At 56.2% G+C, this 19,864-nt stretch overlaps 1 protein-coding gene across 5 annotated transcripts in view; it reads left to right on the forward strand.

Annotated features, from left to right (window-relative positions):
- The window catches only part of TKT (transketolase), a 44,759-nt gene that overhangs the window by 10,222 nt on the left and 14,673 nt on the right, over positions 1-19,864 (forward strand). For 3 of the 5 annotated variants that reach the window (XM_040454802.1, XM_040454803.1, XM_040454800.1), the window contains 13 exons: positions 46-163; positions 1,024-1,137; positions 1,899-1,996; positions 5,815-6,006; positions 7,999-8,117; positions 9,577-9,770; positions 10,541-10,705; positions 11,781-11,937; positions 12,068-12,198; positions 13,112-13,195; positions 13,302-13,395; positions 14,601-14,723; positions 15,443-15,693. In XM_040454802.1, coding sequence (XP_040310736.1) covers positions 46-163; positions 1,024-1,137; positions 1,899-1,996; positions 5,815-6,006; positions 7,999-8,117; positions 9,577-9,770; positions 10,541-10,705; positions 11,781-11,937; positions 12,068-12,198; positions 13,112-13,195; positions 13,302-13,395; positions 14,601-14,723; positions 15,443-15,618 — 1,765 coding nt within the window. In that variant the 3' untranslated portion in view covers positions 15,619-15,693. Of the gene's footprint in view, positions 1-45; positions 164-1,023; positions 1,138-1,898; positions 1,997-5,814; positions 6,007-7,998; positions 8,118-9,576; positions 9,771-10,540; positions 10,706-11,780; positions 11,938-12,067; positions 12,199-13,111; positions 13,196-13,301; positions 13,396-14,600; positions 14,724-15,442; positions 15,695-19,864 lie in introns of those variants that run through there. The other 2 variants (XM_040454801.1, XM_040454804.1) reach the window with 2 other exon arrangements.

The raw sequence follows: 19,864 nt of genomic DNA on the forward strand, positions 1-19,864 counted from the left end.
GCCCAGGGCCACGATGCATGCGTCTGTGTCTCTCCTGGCCCACAGCCACCCCACATCATGCTGCAGTGCCGCGGAGATCATGGCTGTCCTCTTTTTCCACACCATGCGCTACAAGCCCCTGGACCCCCGGAACCCTCACAACGACCGCTTTGTACTCTCCAAGGTAGGAGCCCAGCCTGCCAGCCTTCTCCTGGGCCAGGTGTCTCATGGGCCCTGGAATGGTGAGAAGGTGCCGGCAGCAAGTGATCTCCAAGGGGACCTACCCCCTAGTGTAAGCCTGGCCCCGGCCCACCCTCTCCACCCACGCTCCCCGTCCACCGGCTCGGCCCAGCCCGTCTCTTGGTGTCTTTGTCTGTGCTGACCCAGCTGGCACACTAAATCCACGTTAAGAAATAAACAACTGTTGATAGGGGACCGTGAGAATGATCTGCCAGGTGTTCTCCCCCTGTTTCGTGTCAACAGGTAGGACTCAAGTCCATGTCTGGGGTACAGCTTTGTGGCTTTGTGCACACATCTTTCTGTGCTGGGCCAGCACTCCAGGGCCACTGTGTGCTCCCTGAGGAGTGGCGCACCACAGCAGGGTTTGGGATGAGCCACCCTGTCCTGCCACTCACTCATGAGAATCACAGCCACAAACTATTCCACAGACCCCTGAAATCCACCTGTACCCAGCTCTGGCCCTGTGGCCTCTGGGCTCCCAGGGCAGGCATGAGAGCTTAGAAGGCTGTCCAAGTCCGCTCACATGCCAGAAACCAGGGATTAGGGCTGCCGGCTGTCTGCTGGGGATTTGGCATCGACCGGCCCCACAGCTGTGCTCCCCCTGCACCTGTCCCAGAGCCCACTCGGCCTTGGCTGTGGGAGCTTTGAGCTGGAGAGGGATGAAGGGGGAACGTGGCCTTCACTTGCTACTGCCCTGGAAGGGCCAGCAGGATCGGCCGGGCCCCGCTTTCAGTGTGTGGCAGGAACAGCCCCCAAGTCTCAGCTCCCCAGCTGATGCCCCCTCCACTGTTCATCCCCTGGCAGGGCCACGCCGCTCCCATCCTGTATGCCGTATGGGCTGAGGCCGGCTTCCTGCCTGAGGAGGAGCTGCTGAACCTGAGGAAGATCACCTCTGACTTGGACGGGCACCCTGTTCCGGTAAGCAGCCCCCACCTCGAGCAGCACAGGCCTCTGTCTCCACTTCCTATTTTTCAAGGGCTGTGGGAAAAGGGGGCAGGGTGCTCACCGAGAAACCGATGGTGTGGAAAGGGGGAAGAGGGCATTGAGGTGAAGACGGAAGGATGTAGTGGGGGTTTCCAGGGCACGGTCTTCACCCCAAGCTGGTCTTTAAAGACAAGCAAGGTGTTTTGAGGCCCCAGCCCAGGGATCAGCTGCAGAGACGACCTCTCCTCAGGCACCACACATCCAGCCTCCTTGCCCCGCTGGGCTTCCCTGGCTGTGCAGACAGGTTCACCGGGAAGTCAGTGAGGGTGTCATAGCAGGATGCTGGTGACACCCCCAGGGAAGGGTCCCAGCTTACTCCTCGAGGTGCTGGCTCCTGCGAATGTTCAGAATTCGTGGGTCACCATGAAAACTCACCCCTGCCCCTCCCACTGAGCCGGGCACCCACAAGGGTCAAATGTTTCATCAGTCTTGTCATAGACTCCTCCCGGACACTGTGTAGTAAGGTGGGTGATGTGGGAGCCTGAGGTCACACAGCAAGCTTGTGGGCAGGGCTGGCACAGTTACCGTTACAGGAGAGTGAGAGGTCACACCCTGGGTGGAGGCTGCCCGCCCTGCACCTGGAACAGCGGTGGGTGGGGGAGGGCGGGCCCAAGACCGGGTTCTGGGAGGGTAGTTGGGAAATGCTATTGCCTGCTCTTTCCCCTGTGAGTAACTGTGGCTCTCTGCTATGACAGAAACAAGTTTTCACCGATGTGGCCACTGGCTCCCTGGGCCAGGGCCTTGGGGCCGCTTGTGGGATGGCCTACACGGGCAAATACTTCGACAAAGCCAGGTAACACTCGCACTCCCCAAATGCTACCCTCAGTAGTTTCGGGAGGGGTCCTCAGTGGCCCCGCCTTAACCGTTGCACCCAGGTACCTCCTCTTGGGGTGGGGAATAGAAGCTGAGTAACCATGCGTGCGGGACCATGACCGGCCCCATTTCCAGATGAGGAAATAGGCTCATAGGAGCAGAGACATGCCTAGTGTCCCTTCCTAGTGACGGCAGGGCCAGGAGTGCACCGAGAGTCATTGGGCTGGTGAATTCCTGTGGCATTCCCCAAGACCAGCATCTGGACCCTGAAGTCTCAGAAGGCCCCACCCCTCCAGTGTCTGGCCACATGCCCAGGCTCGAGCCACATGCCTTCGTCGTGGGGAAGGAGATTATGTGTTCCGCAGGGTTCTGGGCATCCCTGAGCCCCACCTGTCAGCCAAAGAAGAAACAAACACTGGGGAGATTGACCTGCAGAGGGTGGGCAGAGAGATTTGCCCCTCCAGCCCAAGGACGTGTGGAGGAGAACCCCCTTGCGCCAGATCTCAGTCACAAGGCAATGTAGTGTGGCCAGATTGGGCCTGCAGACCGAGGTCTTTATTGGTAGGAGGGGAGAAGTGTTGGCTGCGGCAGATGGTTCCTTCATTCCTTTATTGACTGGGACCCTGTGCTCAGTGCTTTCTAGGGTTTCACCTTGATAAGCCCCCTGTGGGCTGGGTGGTGACATGACTACACTTACCCCTCTCACAGATGGGAAAACTGAGGTAAGATACTTTCCTAGTGGTGGCGGCAGAATTTGCACCCAGGACCAGCATCCAGAGTGTATTAAGAGGCCCCAGGCTGCTCTGAGGGGCCCGAGGGAAGCAGATTCTGGGAGCCCGTGAGTAGGATTCCTGGAGGAGTCCCTTCCCCGGTGCCCTGCAGTCCACTGGCAGGACAAGGACCACAGCCAGGGCAGTCAAGAGGGTATGGTGGTCACTGTGGATCCAGTGAAGAGAAGGGCTACCGAGAGCCTCATAGGATGTGACACTATGTGCAGGGGAAGGGGCTCCTGAGACCGCTCTCCAGGAGGTGAGCTGAGGCTGGGGGCTTTCAGACCCTCTTGGGGCCAAGCTCAGCTCCACCAGAAGTGATTCACCATGAGGTGAAAGGCACAAAGAATGGGATGTATGTTTAAGAGTATTTTATTTGGCCCAGAACCAGAGATGTGAGTTAATTATTCCCTACAGATGCTTGAAATAATTCCCCGTGAAGGGTCATTTCCTGACCCTAACATAATGGAACAAGCCAGTGTAGGGAGAAGGGGTTTAGCTGGGTTCTCAGCAGCCAGGGCTGGCTAAGGCTCAGGCCCTTAGACTGTACCTTGTCGGGAGCGGGCGGGGATGTCAAGGGAATTACCCGGCTCCCGGAGGTAGTGGCCTGATCGAATAGATCTGGCCTCAGGTCACGTCTCTCCTGTCATTCAACCAAGAAACATACGTCAAGTTGGCTCACTTTCATTTCTCTTTTAAATAATTTTGTTTGAGTTGTCGAGTACAGTTACAGCTCATGTGAAAAATATGGAACAGCATTAAAAAGAAATGAACCGTTTTCCTAGTCTCAGCTACCTCCCATTTGAATCTCATTTAATGTACCATATTTCCTCCATGTTATTGAGAGAAGAAACTTAGAAATTTATAATCTTAGTATGTATACAATTTTACATTCTGCTTTTTAGAAAAATCTAAGCATCGTGAATATTTCTCCCTTAACTGTCAAGAGCTAGTTTTTTGCTTTTTTTTTTTAATGTTTATATTATTTTTGAGAGACAGAGACAGAATGCAAGTGGGGGAGGGGCAGAGGGAAAGGAGACACAGAATTCAAAGTGGGCTCCAGGCTCTGAGCTGTCAGCGCAGAGCCTGACGCGGGGCTCGAACCCACAAGCCATGAGATCATGACCTGAGCTGAAGTCGGATGCTTAACCAACTGAGCCACCCAGGCGCCCTGAGAGCTAGTTCTAATGATTGCGTAGTGTTCTCTTTTATGGATATAAACCTGTTAGGCAGTCCTGTTGTTGGACATTTGAGGTGCTCTTCAGATAACCTCTGCAGCAAAGGTAGGCCTCTCTTTAGGGTTCCTTCTCTTCAGGGTAGTTCACGACCATGGGCATTTGCAGCCCCCTCTCCAAATCTAGCAACTTCAGTACAGAGCCTCAAGGTTAGCCCCAGCTTCTGTGGGGCCCCTTTCCTGCTCACGGGCTTCCAAGTGTCTCCTCAGGACCTTAGCACGCCCTCCTGATCTGAGCCTGAGGCTACGCTCCACCCTTGGCCCCAGTGTGACTTCCCTAGAAGTGGGCTTGGCCTTGGGAAGGCAGCCAGTGTGCTTCTGTGCAGTCTCCTGGGGAAGTCAGGTTCCCTACCAGTCTCCATCAGCCTCCTCACTTTCTGGAGCTTCTGTACCAGATGCGACCCCTGCAGCATCTCTGGGCCCCTTGCAGCCTGCAGAGGGGACAGGAGGCCAGCGTGGGGACAGAACACAGCTTCAGACAGGCCTCTTCGAGTGTGGGCCCTGAAACTGCTGCTCTTGGCCCAGGACCCAGCGGCCTGGCCTGCTGGAGGCCACAGAAGGGAAGGCACAGGCAGAGGGAGGATGATGGAGCCCTCCCTGACCTGGCGGCCTGCAGAAGTGCTGAGTCATGCTGACAGCACACCCTGGCTGTCCCCGCCTCTTTTCCAGCTCCCCTGCCTTGGCCTGGAAGTCAGAGGCCCTGAAGCTAGAACAGTTCAGCTGCAGCCCACTCCAGGGCTTGCCTGCTGCAGCAGCAGGCAGCTGTGTCCCCTCTGAGCCTCACTCCCTGGGGCCACACAGCTGGACCCCAGGCCAGGAAAGGGAAGGATCTCCATGTCCTGTCACTGCTTCCTCTGTGTGTGTTCCTAGACAGCAAGGAATGAACAGTGTGGGCTAAGGTCCCCAGCTGCGTGATCTTTAGACAAGACCCTCGATTTTTGAGCCTGTTTTCTTGTCCATGTGATTTGGGAACAGCAAGTATGCTTACCTCAAGGACAGGGCTACTCAGCACAGGGAACCCCTAGGTGCCACACACAGGCCCGTGGATGATGAGGTCATTGGATCTAACGCCTGTGGCCGCGGCCTCTCAGCCACCTCCGTCCCCCCACATTTCAGAGTCTCTGAACTGGTGTCCCTTCCTCTAGCCTCATCCCCTTGGCTCCACCCTCCCTAGGATCTAAAGAAGGCTCTGTTCACTAGGTAACTTGCCCCCAAGTTCAGTGCTCTTTTTATCAGTTAGCACTGCCTTTGAAGCCATCATGGTTGCCTTGTGGACTCAGGACAAGGCCCCCAGGACAGAAAGGGCTAGGCCTAGCATGAGTCTTGGGGTGAGAAGCAGCCTTGGAGCCTCAGGGAGAGCCCATCCTAGGATGCACTGTCCCCACCGTGATCCCGGTCCTCAGATGCCCCTGTTAGTGACCCTTCTCCCACCTGACAAATTGCCCTGGGATGCTCCTGGTGCCATGTCTCAGCCTCCCCATCCTGCCCCTGGGATCGAGTCCCCAGGGCTCCCCAACATTACTAGTTCCTGGGCAGGTGGAGAGAAGTAGACCCACCCCATGCAGGTGTCTCAAGTCCCGTGCCCCCAGTGAGAGTAACCCCACCAACTGTTCATTTACTCAGCAGAGCCCTGGGTGTGGCCCCAGCTGGGCAGCAGGGACCTGACGGACGGCACTGTCGGATGTCTTGTGCGGCTGCTGTGCCCTTCTCTGGGGACAGCTCTCCAGGAGGGATGGGCTGGGAGCACGGGGCCCCGGATGAGGGGTTAGCCTCTGACCCACTTCCTTTCTGCAGCTACCGCGTCTACTGCATGATGGGAGACGGGGAGCTGTCGGAGGGCTCTGTGTGGGAGGCCATGGCCTTCGCCAGCATCTACAAGCTGGACAACCTGATTGCCATTCTTGACATCAACCGCCTGGGCCAGAGCGACCCCACCCCGCTGCAGCACCAGGTGGACGTCTACCAGAAGCGTTGCGAGGCCTTTGGGTAAGTAGAGGGAGGGCTGTGGCCTGAGCACACTCACGGCAAAGGAGCCATCCCAGCTGGAAGCTTTTTAGGTTCAGGGGCTGAGTCAGCTGCGAGCCAAGCCCCATCTAAAGAAGGTGTCTGTTTTTCAGCGTTCGACTCAAAATTTCAGACTTAAGCTAGCAACCCAGGCCTCCAGCTGGAGTTGTGGGCTGAGGCCCAGAGTGAGTGAGTTCCTTTATTGGTGAGGCTGTGGGACATGATAGTTCTCGAGGGGTTTGAGCATCCGTCCGGTGGCCACTACCTGTACATGGCCCTAGCCAGCCTGAAGGGCAAAAGCAGGCCCCCTCTCCTGGTGAAGTGGGAAACACGGGGTTTTCAGATTTCCTTGAGGGGCCATGAATGGTTGGGAATTTGGGGTCACGTACTCCCAAGCAGGGAGGTCATCTGGGTGGGTGTTAGCCAAGGGGGGGCCCTCACCTCAGTGTCCCTCCCCTGACCCAAATAAAAGCTGTGCTGTGGTTGAGGCTCTAGGGAACCCAGGCCCCCGCACTCATCCTCTGCTGAGGAGGCCCTGGGCTGGGGCTGTGCAGGGTTCCAGGGGCCAAGGGCCTCCAGGGCCGCTCTTGTAGAGGAGTCTACCTGGCAGAGGTCAAAGGTGGGATTGCAGTCTGTGGTTACATAGCAGCTACAGGTTGTTCTCTCTGGTGACTGACAGAGGAGGACACTGGGCCACCAGTGTCTCTAGAGCTTCCCCAGGCCGTGTTGGCTGGGGACTTGCAGCATAACCCTGGCAGTGTCCCTGGGTCTGTGTCCATAACCTGTGTCCACAAGTCCTGGTTGTGTCAACAACTTGCATTGTGAACTTGGGCAGGCAGGCTTGTTCCATCCTCAGTGCCTCAGTTCATGTGTCTATAAAATGGGGGAAACAGAGTGCCTGGGTGGCTCAGTCGGTTAAGCGTCTGACTTCAGCTTAGGTCATGATCTCGTGATCTGTGAGTTGGAGCCATGCGTTGGGCTCTGTGCTGACAGCTCAGAGCCTGGAGCTGTTTCAGATTCTGTGTCCCCACCTCTTTCTGCCTTCCCCCCTGCCCCATCTCTCAGAAATAATAAACATTTTAAAAAAAGTCTTTACATTAAAAAAAAAAAAATTGGGGAAACAACAGTACCCAGCCCAAGGGATTGTGGTGAGGCTGCAGTGGGTTCATATGTGTGGTGCTCGGTGAGTGCCCACAGAGTGCGCACTCCGGACACGTTAGCTGCTATTTTATTGCTACTAATTTGATTGCTGTTGATTGCTGCTGGAGTCCCAGAAAGGAGGGCCTGAGAGAGAAAGTTCGGCCTGCCCAGGCTCCTTCCCTTCTATCTTTGTCAGCCTGGCTCACTTTGTAAGTGTTTCCAGCACCACATCCAGCATTTATGGAGTGATGAGATGTGTTCCCTGAATAAAAGGCCAACAGCAGACACATTCCAGACCCAGTGCATTGTCCCCAATGCAGCTTTCAGGAAATGAGTAGATTTCAGGGAAACGAGTAGATCAGAAACGAAAGAGAAAATAAATGGACCAAGCTTTGCAATACTTAGGAAAGAGAAAGAAAATCTATTCAGAGGCAAATAAGAGGAAGTAAAAGAATGTGTACAAAGGAGAAAGAAAAAGAGAAAATGAAACCAAAAGTGGGAACAGCAAGTCCAAAGTCTTTTTTTTTCTTTTTTTAATGTTTATTTTTGAGAAAGAGCAAGTGGAGGAGGGGCAGAGAGAGATAAGGAGACAATCGGTAGCAGGCCCCTGGAGGTCGGTGCAGAGCCTGATGTGGAGCTCGAACTCCCTAACCGTGAGGTCATGACCTGAGCTGAAATCAAGGGTTGGATGCCCAATCGACTGAGCCACCCAGGCGCCCCTGACACTCTTCAGTGTTTCCCAGCCTATGGCTGTGCAGCAGAGTGAGGGCAGCCCCTCGGGGGGTGGGCCCCGTCCCTCACTGCTCACTCTCCTTCTCCTTCCTCTGTCCCCAGCTGGCACACCGTCATCGTGGATGGACACAGCGTGGAGGAGTTGTGCAAGGCCTTTGGCCAGGCCAAGCACCAGCCGACGGCCATCATCGCTAAGACCTTCAAGGGCCGGGGGATCTCAGGTCTGTCTGACACCCTGCCTCGCTCACCCCACCCCTGGGACCAGGCCCTGTGGCCAGTGGAGGCAGTAGGGCTTTCCACAGGTGGGGGTGGTCTCTGAGGTCCTGTGTCTGGGGTAGTACTGACCCTTTGCCACCTTACACCGCATGCACCTGGCTGGGGAAGGGGGGTCAGGCGATGCTGTGCTCTGAGAAGTGACTCAGTGGTCAGCGTGGCTGAGCCAGGATTGAAGCCCAGGTTGGGCAGGAGGAGAGGAGGGCCTGCAGGAGGACTCACGAGTGACACAGTCCCCCACACCCTTCCTGGTTGTCATCTGCACGGCATCCTTGGCAGCTCTCGCCGTCTGCCCTGAGTGGAAGGGCTGGCGCAGAGGGCCCAGAGAACCTGGGAAGACCGGGTAAAGTGCGTCCAGAGTCCTGTATGAGCAGAGGGCCTGGAAGGGTCTGGAAGATGTTCCTGGCTGGGCCTGAGAGCATGATGCAGGTGTAAGCCTCCTCCCCAGCACTCAGGCTCCTGGGGCTCCAGACCCCTCGGGCTGAGGCAGCCCTGGCCCATGGTAGACATGGGAAAACATGGCTAGAAGTGGTCAGGGCACTTGCCCAGGGACATGGGCCCTAACTGTAGACCTCGGGCCAGCTTCCCTGTGCCACGTGCCGTGGCAGCCCACCTGCCCACGTGGACTCGGGAAATGAGGACAAGTACTGCTGTGTGGGAGAAGGTGCGTGGGTCTGGAGCCTTCTGGTAGGGGGTGGACATCAAGGAGAAGACCCTTGGGATCCTCCCCACCCCAGTGCTGCTGCCTGGCACTGATGCCTCAGGTGTTACCATCAAGTGGGATCTGGAAACCGCAAAGCTTCTGGGGCAGACGGTGGTCTGTGGGGGTGCTGCATGCTATGTGGGAGGGTCAGTCCTTGGCTCTGCCTGGGCCGCAGTGACCTCAGAGGAGGGGGCTCTTAAGCCTTGCTGGTCCTCACACAGCAAGGCAGCATGGTGAGGAACGTGCCTGGGTGCCATTCTGCTGCACACCAGTGTGTTGGGTGACCTTGACTGTGCTCCCTCTTCTCTGGGCCTCAGCTTTGCCTCTCTCATGGGCAGCATTCCTCCTGACCAACCCATTCAACAAACTGAGTAGGTTTCTACAACAGATCCCTCCCTGCATGTAGGGAGGCAGTACAGCGGCCCATGCATGCTCCCCTCCCCCATTGGCTGTGGGCTCCTGGAGAACTGCCGGCTACTTGGTGGGCACCAGGCATGTGGACTCCTGGTCACCACGACCCTCTTTTCCTGACCCCCGTAGCTCCCAGCACAGGGCTCTGCCTCACTGGGGCAGCATCCTTCCTGCCCTGTATTTTCCCCTCCAGGGAGGCCTCCTGGCCTGCCCTCAACTGGTTGGAGCGGTTTCCTGGCCCTCGGGAACTACTGTCTTACTGGGCCCTCTTCCCTCCTCCGTTGCACCCACAGGCATAGAGGACAAGGAGGCTTGGCATGGGAAGCCCCTCCCCAAAAACATGGCCGATCAGATTGTCCAGGAAATCTACAGCCAGATCCAGAGCACGAAGAAGATCCTCGTGACTCCCCCACAAGAGGATGCCCCCTTAGTGGACATCACCAACATCCGCATGCCCAGCCCACCCAGCTACAAAGTTGGCGACAAGGTACAGAGTTGGGCCTTGCTTTTCTGGCCTGGCTGGCGTAGTCGTTGTTCTCTGGTTTCCAGAGCCTGGGGCTGAGATGTGTCTCTGGGAGGCTCAGAAAGGGAGAGAAGAGGGATTTGCTGGTGAGGAGGAACCCTGAGGTGTTGGTCCTGCCATCTCCTCCGTGGGGACTGCCAGCTCTGGAACTATTTACCTGCACAGGCTCAGAGAGGACAAGAGACTTGCCCAGTCACACAGCAACCTACTGGTAGTGCTGGGATCAAAGCCCACAGCACCTGAGTGTCTCTCCATCCCTGGCCCTTCACCCTGAGTCCCTAGGTCTGAGCTCAGGACTCTTCCCCCCCACCCCCCACCCTCTGGTGTGTGGCCTAGCAGAGCCTCAGCAGGCCTGTCCTGCTCCAGGGCCCTCCCCTGTGTGAACCATTACCAGGCTTTATGACTCCCAGGCCCTCTATGTATTCCTGTGTGGAGTGGGGTAGATTCATGGACCTCTGTCACAGGAGTGGGGGGATCTGTTAGAACATCTGCAGCTTGGAGGGCTCACAGCTGGGCTCAGGACAAGAGGCTGCAGGTACTTCCAAGACCTGTAGAAGTTCTTGTTGGCAACCTTACAGAACTTAAATTTCCATGGGACTGGGTGTTGCCGGGCTTCCTTTTTCTGCCCCTATTGTTCTCCTTTTCCTCCCTAAAAGTTGCAGCCCCTCCGCTGAGGCCAAGCCAGGCTTCAGGCCATCCCGGTGCTCAGAGCCCTCATGCTCTATCCCCCACAGATAGCTACCCGCAAGGCCTATGGACAGGCCCTGGCGAAGCTGGGCCGTGTCAACGACCGCATCATCGCCCTGGATGGGGATACCAAGAATTCCACCTTCTCAGAGATCTTCAAAAAGGAGCACCCAGACCGATTCATTGAGTGCTACATTGCTGAGCAGAACATGGTGGGTGCTGGGGTAGGCAGGCGGGCACAGAGCCAGCCACAGCCTTGGGGCTGAGATCCTCCTGTTCCCCCGGGGCAGCTATGTTGGCAGTGTTAGGTGCCTGCTGGAGGCCATCCCAGAGAGACCACAGGACCCGGCATTGACCTTGAGTACTGTAGTGGCAAGGGAGAGGGATGTGCCCGTGATCGTCAGGTGCACATATCCCGGATGAGGGTACAGACAGGAGCTGAGTGAGACTGCGGTCACACGCAGGAAATGCGGTATGGAGGCCACGCATGCTGGTGAAAGGCGTGCAAGGCCTGTCTCTTGGGGTAAAGGGCCTTCCAGGTGGTAGGACAGGCACAGTCACAGGCTGGAACATAATGGGTCCAACAGCCCTGGTCCTCTGGCCAAACTGCCCAGCCTGGCCTATAAGCCCCCAGCGACTGGGAGCTTCCTCTGTCTGAAGGCCATCTGGCCCTACCCTATCCAAAATTCTTTCTCCCGCTGAACTTGAAGTTCTGTCTCTGAGGCTTCTAGTCTGGGCAGCTGGAGGGTCCAGACCAAACTGGCAGGGTGTGTGGGCTGGCGTGGGCCCAGGGGCTGGGGAAGGAGGACTCGCATCAGGAGGCAGCCAGTTTGGAACCACTGCCTGCATTCGGTGCTTCTAAGCAGGGATTTGGGTCTGGTACTTCCTCAGGCATAAAGAGGGTTGGGGAGGACTGGTGTCTGTAGAGGGCTGGGGGTTGGCCAGGAAGATGGGGCCTGGGGTTTTGCAGAACCCCAGGAAAGAACATCTGTGTCCAAGTTTATTAGCCTACCCTCTGCAAGGTCTTGCTTATTTGCTAGAAAAAAAATCCCCAGGAAAGTAATTTTAAGAGAATTTTTGACGTGGCTATTCCAAGTCAAAGGAGTTTGAGGTTCAGAGACAGACTGTGGAATCCGTGGGTACCCAGGGATCTCTTGCATGGGGAGAAGGGAATTCACTTACTAGGATGACTGAACCCTCCGACCCTCAAGAGGGTTCTGGGCTCTCCGGCCACCCTCTCCCCCATCTTTGGGGCCGACACTGACCACCCCCCTACCTGCTTCCCAGGTGAGTGTCGCCGTGGGCTGTGCCACACGCAACCGGACAGTGCCCTTCTGCAGCGCTTTCGGGGCCTTCTTCACACGGGCCTTCGACCAGATTCGCATGGCGGCCATCTCTGAGAGCAACATCAATTTCTGTGGCTCCCACTGTGGTGTGTCCATCGGTGAGTTGAACGGGGCCAGGACGCTTGCACCTGTAACTTCCCCAGACTTTCAGATCAGGAGGTTGGGGGTCCAGGATTCCATTCCATGGGTGGGGGGCTTATTTCAGTTGTATCCTTTCCCACACCCCAGGGGAAGACGGGCCCTCTCAGATGGCTCTGGAAGATCTGGCCATGTTTCGGTCAATCCCCACTGCAACCGTCTTTTACCCAAGTGATGGTGTGTCTACGGAAAAGGCAGTGGAATTAGCAGCCAATACAAAGGTTGGTCACATGGCTATTCTTTTTTTTTTTTTTTTTTTAATGTTTATTTTTGAGAGCAAGTGGGACAGAGGATCTGAAGTGGGCTCCGTGCTGACAGCAGAGAGCCTGATGCAGGGCTTAAACCCACAAACCGAACCACGAGATCACGACCTGAGCCAAAGTCAGACACTTAAACGACTGAGCCACCCACAGGGCCTGGTTGGTCACGTGGCTATTCTTGACCAGTATGGGTGGGGGTGGGGGGAGGTGGGGGGGGTGGTGTCAGCATGCCAGCCAAGAGCTGGTCTGGTCATTGACTGCCCCACAGTGGTGTCTCCTGACCTTGCCACTGGTGTTTGTAGTTTGTAGAGGTTAGATCAGGAAAAACAAAATACACATGCCCCTTCCTGCCGCATAGCAGACGTTGCTAACCCAGCACCGTACTCTCCTCGCTGAGAATCTGCAGCTCCTGCACCATCGGGCCGTTGACGCCTGTCTGCTCTCCTGAGCTGGGCTCTCCAACACCGAAAGAATGGGCTGAGTAACGTGGTTTCGACCAAGAGCCACAATGCCGTAGACCGGGGTGCCCCCATGGGTCCCCTTCCTTTGCCAGATGCCCTCTGGGGGAAAGTCCGACTTAGAGACCAGCCTACCTGAAAGAAAAGCCATTTTCTGTCTGGGGCCTGGGGCTGGCCAAGCTGCTGGGCTGCTCTCGCCTAGGAGGAGTGTCTGGAGAGGTCCACCCTGTTGAGGAACGACAGTCCCTTTTCCTACTGGAGGGGCAGCCAGCATGAGGTGGCTTGTCACACACCCATGGGGGGACAGCATGGTGGAGATTTGCAAGTGAGGAAGGCTGGCCTTTCTAGAAGGAATCCACTCCCTGAGGCTGGCCGTGCCGCATCCTATAATCCTTTGTCATTCTGCTCTGTTCCAGGGTATCTGCTTCATCCGGACCAGTCGCCCAGAAAACGCCATCATCTATAACAGCAATGAGGATTTCCAAATCAAACAAGCCAAGGTCAGTGCCATACATGCCCCAGTGAGATCCCCAAAGCATGCCCGAAGCCAGGGCTCACCCCGGGCCACCAATCCCTGAGCCTCATTGGCATCCATGTCCTCCCCAGGTGGTCCTGAAGAGCAAGGATGACCAGGTGACTGTGATTGGGGCCGGGGTGACCCTGCATGAGGCCTTGGCTGCTGCCGACCTACTGAAGAAAGGTGAGGAGGGAGGGACCCAGCAGGTCCCAGATCGGGTGCCGATGGTGTACTAGGTCTTGGGGGTGAGAATGAGTCTCCTCGAATTAAATGGTAGTAATAAAAGCCACCTTTTGAGCACTTGTGACTGTGTGGCCAGCATGATGCTAAACGCTGGGGCTGCAGTGGCCATAGGCCCAGGGCCACAGGGCAGGACTTGAGGTGCCTCAGCACAGTGGTCAGAGCAGAGGTCTAGAGCCTGCCAATAGGCCTGAATCGCCACTTAGTGGGGGCACTGGTTATTAAGCATCACCATGCCTCAGTTTCCCCATCCATAAAATAGAGATACTGTTACCTTCCCAGTGGGGCTGTCCTGAGGATTTAATAAATGTGACTTAGCATTGTTATCACTGCAGGCTCACAGATGTTAGCTACTGATACAGTAGGGGAATTAGCCCCCACCCACACCACAGAATCGCAACAGACGCCTCGTCTTAGCCGTGCTGAGCAGGAAGGAGAAGGCAGACGTGGGTGTCCTTAGGAAAATGACCTCAGATGTGGGTAGGAACTGATAAGCAGAGAGGCCCAGGCAGAAGGAACAGTGTGTACAGGGCTCCAAGTTGCTGGAGAGAAGCCAGGGGCAGCCCAGCCCTGTCAGGGATGGAGACCCAGGGGGAAGACTTGAAGCAGGCACGGGACAGACTTGTCCTTCTGAGGCCATTCTGCTGGGTCCCCGCCTGACCTGGCACCTGGGCCTGCAGCCACCGCACCCTGTGAGCCCTGGCCCTGTCTCGCGTCAGACACCTGGAGCTGTCCTCTGGCTTTCCCTGTATCTTCGAAGGTACCTGAGAGGATGAAGCAAAACTGTGCAGGTCCCTGCCGTGCCACTCCGCACTCTTTGGTGGTGCAAAGGCTGAGATCTCCTGACCCAGGATATGAGGGAAGAGAGAGGGGCGCTCCTGTTCCCCAAGACAAAATGCTCCTAAACCAGGGGGTGCGGGATGGGCCCAGAGGATGTGGGCATCACAGATCAGCAGAGATAGAGGGCAAGCCACTGAGGGTTGGCAAACACCAGCCAGGTGGAGGGAACAGAGGGACAGAGGATGCAGGCCTGTAACTGCGCAGTGACTCTTCAGACACCTCCGCCTGCCCCCACGTATCAGAGGACACACCCACAGCATCCAGCACATTCTGCTCAAACCGCGCCCTTGTGTTTTCTCCCCTCACAGAGAAGATCAACATTCGGGTGTTGGACCCCTTCACCATCAAGCCCCTGGACAGGAATCTCATTCTCAGCAGCGCCCGAGCTACCAAGGGGAGGATCCTCACCGTGGAGGACCATTACTACGAAGGTGACGAGCCCGAGCTAGAGAGGCAGGGGCAGACGGGTCAGGGGAGGGCCAGGGCCACAGGACCACAGTCAGAGGGCTGGACGTCTCTCCATCCCCCGCCCCAGGAAACCCAGAGCCGTCCTGCGGAGCAGCTAGCACTTGGCCGCTTAACGGGCCCCAGGCTTGGCCAGGGACCCAGCAAACGCAGCTGCTGGCATGGCTCCTTGGAGCCCCTGCCACCCAGGGAGCCCGTGAGGATCTTGACCTTGCCTCTAAGAGTAGAAAAGGTGGCCTGTGTCCCTGACATAGTTGGGCGTTAAGGCTGTTGTACGGGATCGCACTGGGAAAGCAACACAGAATCTCTGTCTTGTACGGTCCTGTGCACAGCAGCCCCTCACTAGCACACTCCATGTGTCCTCCAGGACAGGCTCCATGCCAGGGGAAGAGATGGGCCTAGTCTCTGGGGTCAAGTCCAGATGCTCATTCGTTTATAACCGCTGCCCAGAGGATGGTGTTAAAAATGATACAGAGGCTGCATTTGGGCCTATGATAAAACATAAGTATCGTGAGTGATTGGTGATGTCTGCTCTGGCCGCAGGCCTGGGGGAGGGTGTATGTGTGCAGTCTCTGTCATCCTTGGGTAAAGGAATAAACTCAGATTAGCAGAGGGCCGGGGAGGAGGTGCCCACTGCTCACCCTGAGGCCCACGTGACCTGACTCGCCTCCTTTCCTTTACCCAGGTGGCATAGGTGAGGCAGTGTCCTCCGCCTTAGTGGGTGAGCCTGGCATCACTGTCTCCCGCCTCGCCGTTGGCGAGGTACCAAGAAGTGGGAAGCCAGCTGAGCTGCTGAAGATGTTTGGCATCGACAGGGATGCCATTGCACAAGCTGTGAGGGACCTTGTCGCCAAGGCCTAGTAAGGGTAAAGTGTGCAAAGGGTTCTACACATTCCCGAGATTCTGGCAAAGGTGCTCAAAGATGTAGTGAGAGGAGTAATAAATTTATGTTTTGAGAAAAAATGAATTATCCCTGAAGTGTTTATTTGATGTGCATGCAGCCAGTGCTGGTAGAGGGCGAGGGAAGGCATCTGGGTCTTGGTCAGTCACCTCCCCTGGGCCCAGCATCTGCCCTCAACCACCAGAACTGCTTCTGCCCCCAGACACCGCCAGACAACGTTAAACTGCAGCCTGCCTTCCAGCCCAGAGGCCACAACGCAATCTCACCTCACCGTCAGCCAGCGGGCCCCGTGGAGGTGAGGGAGCCTCCTCCTAGTCTGGAGGGCCCCTCAGGGCCGCCTCACCTTCCTCACAGCCCTGTGGTCAGAGGTCTCCCTGGGTAGGGAGGCGCATTTGTTTATTGTCCCAGCTCCTCAGGTCCTCTTAACAAGTAGCCTCAGAGAAGCAGAGAGAAACAGGGCAGTCCCTCTCCTGGGGAAGGTCACCCCCTCAGGTTGGCATCAGAGCGGCAGGTGGTGAGGCAAACGAGGAGGCCCAGCTGCAACCCGGCACCACAGACCAGAAGTTCTCAATCCCGTGTGCAGAGTTTATGAAGATGCAGGTTCCCAGGCCTTGCCTCTGGAGCCTGGGATTCCATGTGACAGCGGGTCCAGGAGCTTCTGTTTTCACGCTTAAAGGGCTCCGCAGACCTGTGTGCCAGGCCTGCCCCACTGCTGGTTCTCTCATCCTGTGACCAGAGGATTAGTTCTCCCCCTACCAGCCTGAGCTCAGCTGGGGGGTGAGGGGGGAGCAGGCACTACAGAAGGCCCACATGTGGGGGCCGTGGGAAGCAGTCTAGCCCTCTCTTACTACATGGGAAAGGGAGGTGGGGGGAGGATAACTCTCAGCCACAGCACTGGGTCCTGACACAAGTGTGATTGCCCCTTTTTGTATAATCCAAGATAAAAACAGCAAAACCATAGAACAAAAACCACCAAGGTCTGCAGGCAGCAGCCCCGAGACTGAGAGCTGCGGTAGGTGTGCCACCTGGTGGCCATGCCTGGTACCGCGATGCCTTAGAAGCGCAAGGAAATCCAGACAGAGCTGGAGGTGGGTGTGCCATCTCGTGGCCATGCCTGGTACTACCTGGCCATGCCAGGACAGACTCCTGCCTGGTACCAATGAAAGGCCCTCCCGGCCCAGCTGGCAAAGAGGGGAAGCTGGAGATCACATTTCTTCACACCACACAGTCATGCACGTGACATGGCTACAGGGGTGTATGGGGTCATTTACAGTCCCCAAGCTGCTCGAAGGAGGCTGCAACTTGCGAGCCTGACAAAGGGGCAGGCAGGGAAGCGGCAGCCTCAGAAATCTCCACAGACCAAAACCCTGTGGTGTAAGAGACCTGTATTCTGTTCCCACCTGCGCCACTCTCCACTCTGCCACGGGGGGATCATCTCCCCAAGCCTCAGTTTCCTCATCTGTGAAATGGGAATAACGGCAGCACCTCCTAATAAGGCTGCTGTGAGGACGCAGTAAGGGATGCAGGAGTACCATTAGCACTGTGCCAGGGGGCTGAAGACAGCTGCAATTCAGAGCGAGTCCCAGGCAAGGGCACCAGCTCTACCGGTAGAGTGGGCACTGGGTTGTGTGTGACCACAGACGAGTATTCAGGACACACAGGGTTCCACCTGCTGCAGCCCAGGCTGGTTTCCAACACCTGTTAGTTTTTCGCGGCACTATATGGATATACCATATTTTATGTATCCACTCATCAGTTAATGGATACTTGAGTTGTCTGTATATATTCAGGATACAAGTCCCTTATTAGATTTATGATCTGCAAATATTTTACCCTATTCTGTGGGTCTGTCATTTTAAAAATCCTTTTTCTTTTGAATTATAGATTCACAAGAAGTTACAAAGAAAAGTATAGCGGTCTCTTGACCCGTCGCCCAGCTTCCTCCCAATGATGGCATCTTACGTATTAGCACATTACCAAACCAGATAATGGACACTTTCACAATGTCTTAAGTGACCACAGACTTACTCGGATTTTACCAGTGTTCATGTCTTTCTCATTCATAGGACCCAAGGGTTTTCCCTTTTTTTTTTTTTTTTTTTTCTGTGAGGAGGATGGGGAGGCAGGACTGTGAGATACATCACCTGCAGTTAGGGGGTGGGGGGGGGCCAAATGATCCTTCCCTCAGTGAAGTTCCTCTGCTTCCGAGGGGCTGAGAGCCACACAGATGCCTCTTGCTGCAGAGCTGGGGTCATAACTGTGCTGCCCAATCCCACCCAAGATTTCCTCCCAGATGGTGTGTTGGAGGTAGGGACCTGGGTCCCCCTCACAAGGAAAGCCACCACCTCAAACAGTCTATCCCTGCTTCCTGGGCTCCAGGATCCGGGGCTTGGTAGGATATTACTTTTACAACTAAAGCATTTTGGAGGCACGTTCCAGTCACTCCCCCCCCCCCCCCCCCCCACCGAATATGGCCCACCTGGGCCTTCCGTATGCTCTCTCTGTCCCCCTCTGGGAAGGGGAAGAGGTAACAAGACATCAAGGGGACACCAGGCAAATGCCCTGGGCAGGGTTCCAGAAATCACTGACCCTCGGGGATCTGGATATGTGGATTTGAAATATGGATCACAGACAGTATGTAAGTGCAGAAAGTGGGAAGAGGAGGGGACAACCATAGGGCTCCTTCCCCTTCCCCAAGTGGCAGCTCAGTGGGGCCCCCCAGCAGGGATACTGCTCCCACTGTCCACTCCAGAGAAAGGGGGTCACCCAGACATGGCTCCTAGTGCAAGAGGAAGAAAGTTTCCCCTGAAGTGGATGCCACAAAGAGGCCCAGGTTGGGAACGCAGGGTCTGTGTTCTGCCCGTTTGGTGCTAACGTACTTGAGGCCAGGTCCAGCTGTGGGAAGAACGAGCCTTTGGTCCAGCTGGCAAGGCAGGAAAAGGCTGGGAACTTTCCAGGGCTGTCCTCAGGGTTGGGGGTCCTGCTGCTGCCCCTATGACCTGGGCCTGACACAGGGAGTATCCTGCTCCCAGCCCCTCTGGGAACTGGGAGGGACAATGGGAGGGGCAGGGAGGGGCCCAGGAGCTGCAGAAGAAGCCTCTATGTTAGTCGGCTCAAGCCACCATAATAAAATCCCACAGGCGAGGTGGCTTCAACAACAGAAACTAAGTTGTCACTGTTCTGGAGGCTGGGAGGTCCCAGATTGAGGTACCAGCCAGCTTCTGGTGAGAGCCCATGTCCTGGCTGGTAGACGTGGCCTGCCCTCCACAGACATGTGGACACAGCGTGCGATCTGGGGTCTCTTCTCATAAGGGCACCAGTCCCATTGGGTCAGGGCCCCCCTGCTCATGACCTCATTTAACCTTTAGGTGCCTCCTTAGAGGCTCCATCCCCAGATGCAGTCACATTGGGGTTAGGGCTTCAACCTATGAATTTAGGAGGGACATAGTTCAGTATGTAAGAGCCTCCAAATCCACCAAGTTCAGAGCTTGCCTCCTGCTTCTGCCTGAGTCTCCATCACTCACCAAGGGGGAGTTTACTGGTACACAAGTTACACACGGCCCGTCTTGATGCTCCTGTTGGTGACTTCAGATCTGAGCATTCAGTAAGTAACGCTCGTCACATATGTTCTCGGAGGGGAGGGTGGAGGGCAGCTGACCAGGGTTTTAACAGAAACTTCCTGTCCATGTGCCACACCCTGAATTCAGGGGGTTTCCACCTCTCTTCCTCCGTGCTCAAAAGACAAGGAACCACTACCCAACTCAGAACCGGATGAGAAGCTTTCTCTCTACAAGAGAGCATTTGGAGCCAAGCTGGGGTCCACCAGGGTAGGAGTTGGGGGGGAATCGCACGTTAGCTGATCTCAGGGACACAGTTTCAACTGCTAGCCAGTCTGGCCGTCAGCAGAGGCCTGGGTTGCATATCCTGGGAGGAGGAGACTGGACCGCCACCATGAGGAACGGACTCATGGACCAGAGACCCCGGGCTGCCGCAGTGCCTCCTGGCAGTCAAACAGCACCGAAGCTGCAAGATGCACGCTGGCACAAAGAGGAAGCTTTCAGGCAGCTCCCATGAAACTGCACAGGGCTCTTCCCCACTAACGCCCCAGGTCCTATTGATTTTACTGCCTACGTGACCCGCAATGTGCCACTTCCTGCCCCATTCATCCTAGTCCAGACCTCCATCACCTCCCCCTGCTCAGGTGAC

The sequence above is a fragment of the Herpailurus yagouaroundi genome, unplaced genomic scaffold, assembly GCF_014898765.1.
Source record: "Herpailurus yagouaroundi ecotype Mexico unplaced genomic scaffold, PumYag 213, whole genome shotgun sequence".
NCBI classification, from domain to species: domain Eukaryota; kingdom Metazoa; phylum Chordata; class Mammalia; order Carnivora; family Felidae; genus Herpailurus; species Herpailurus yagouaroundi.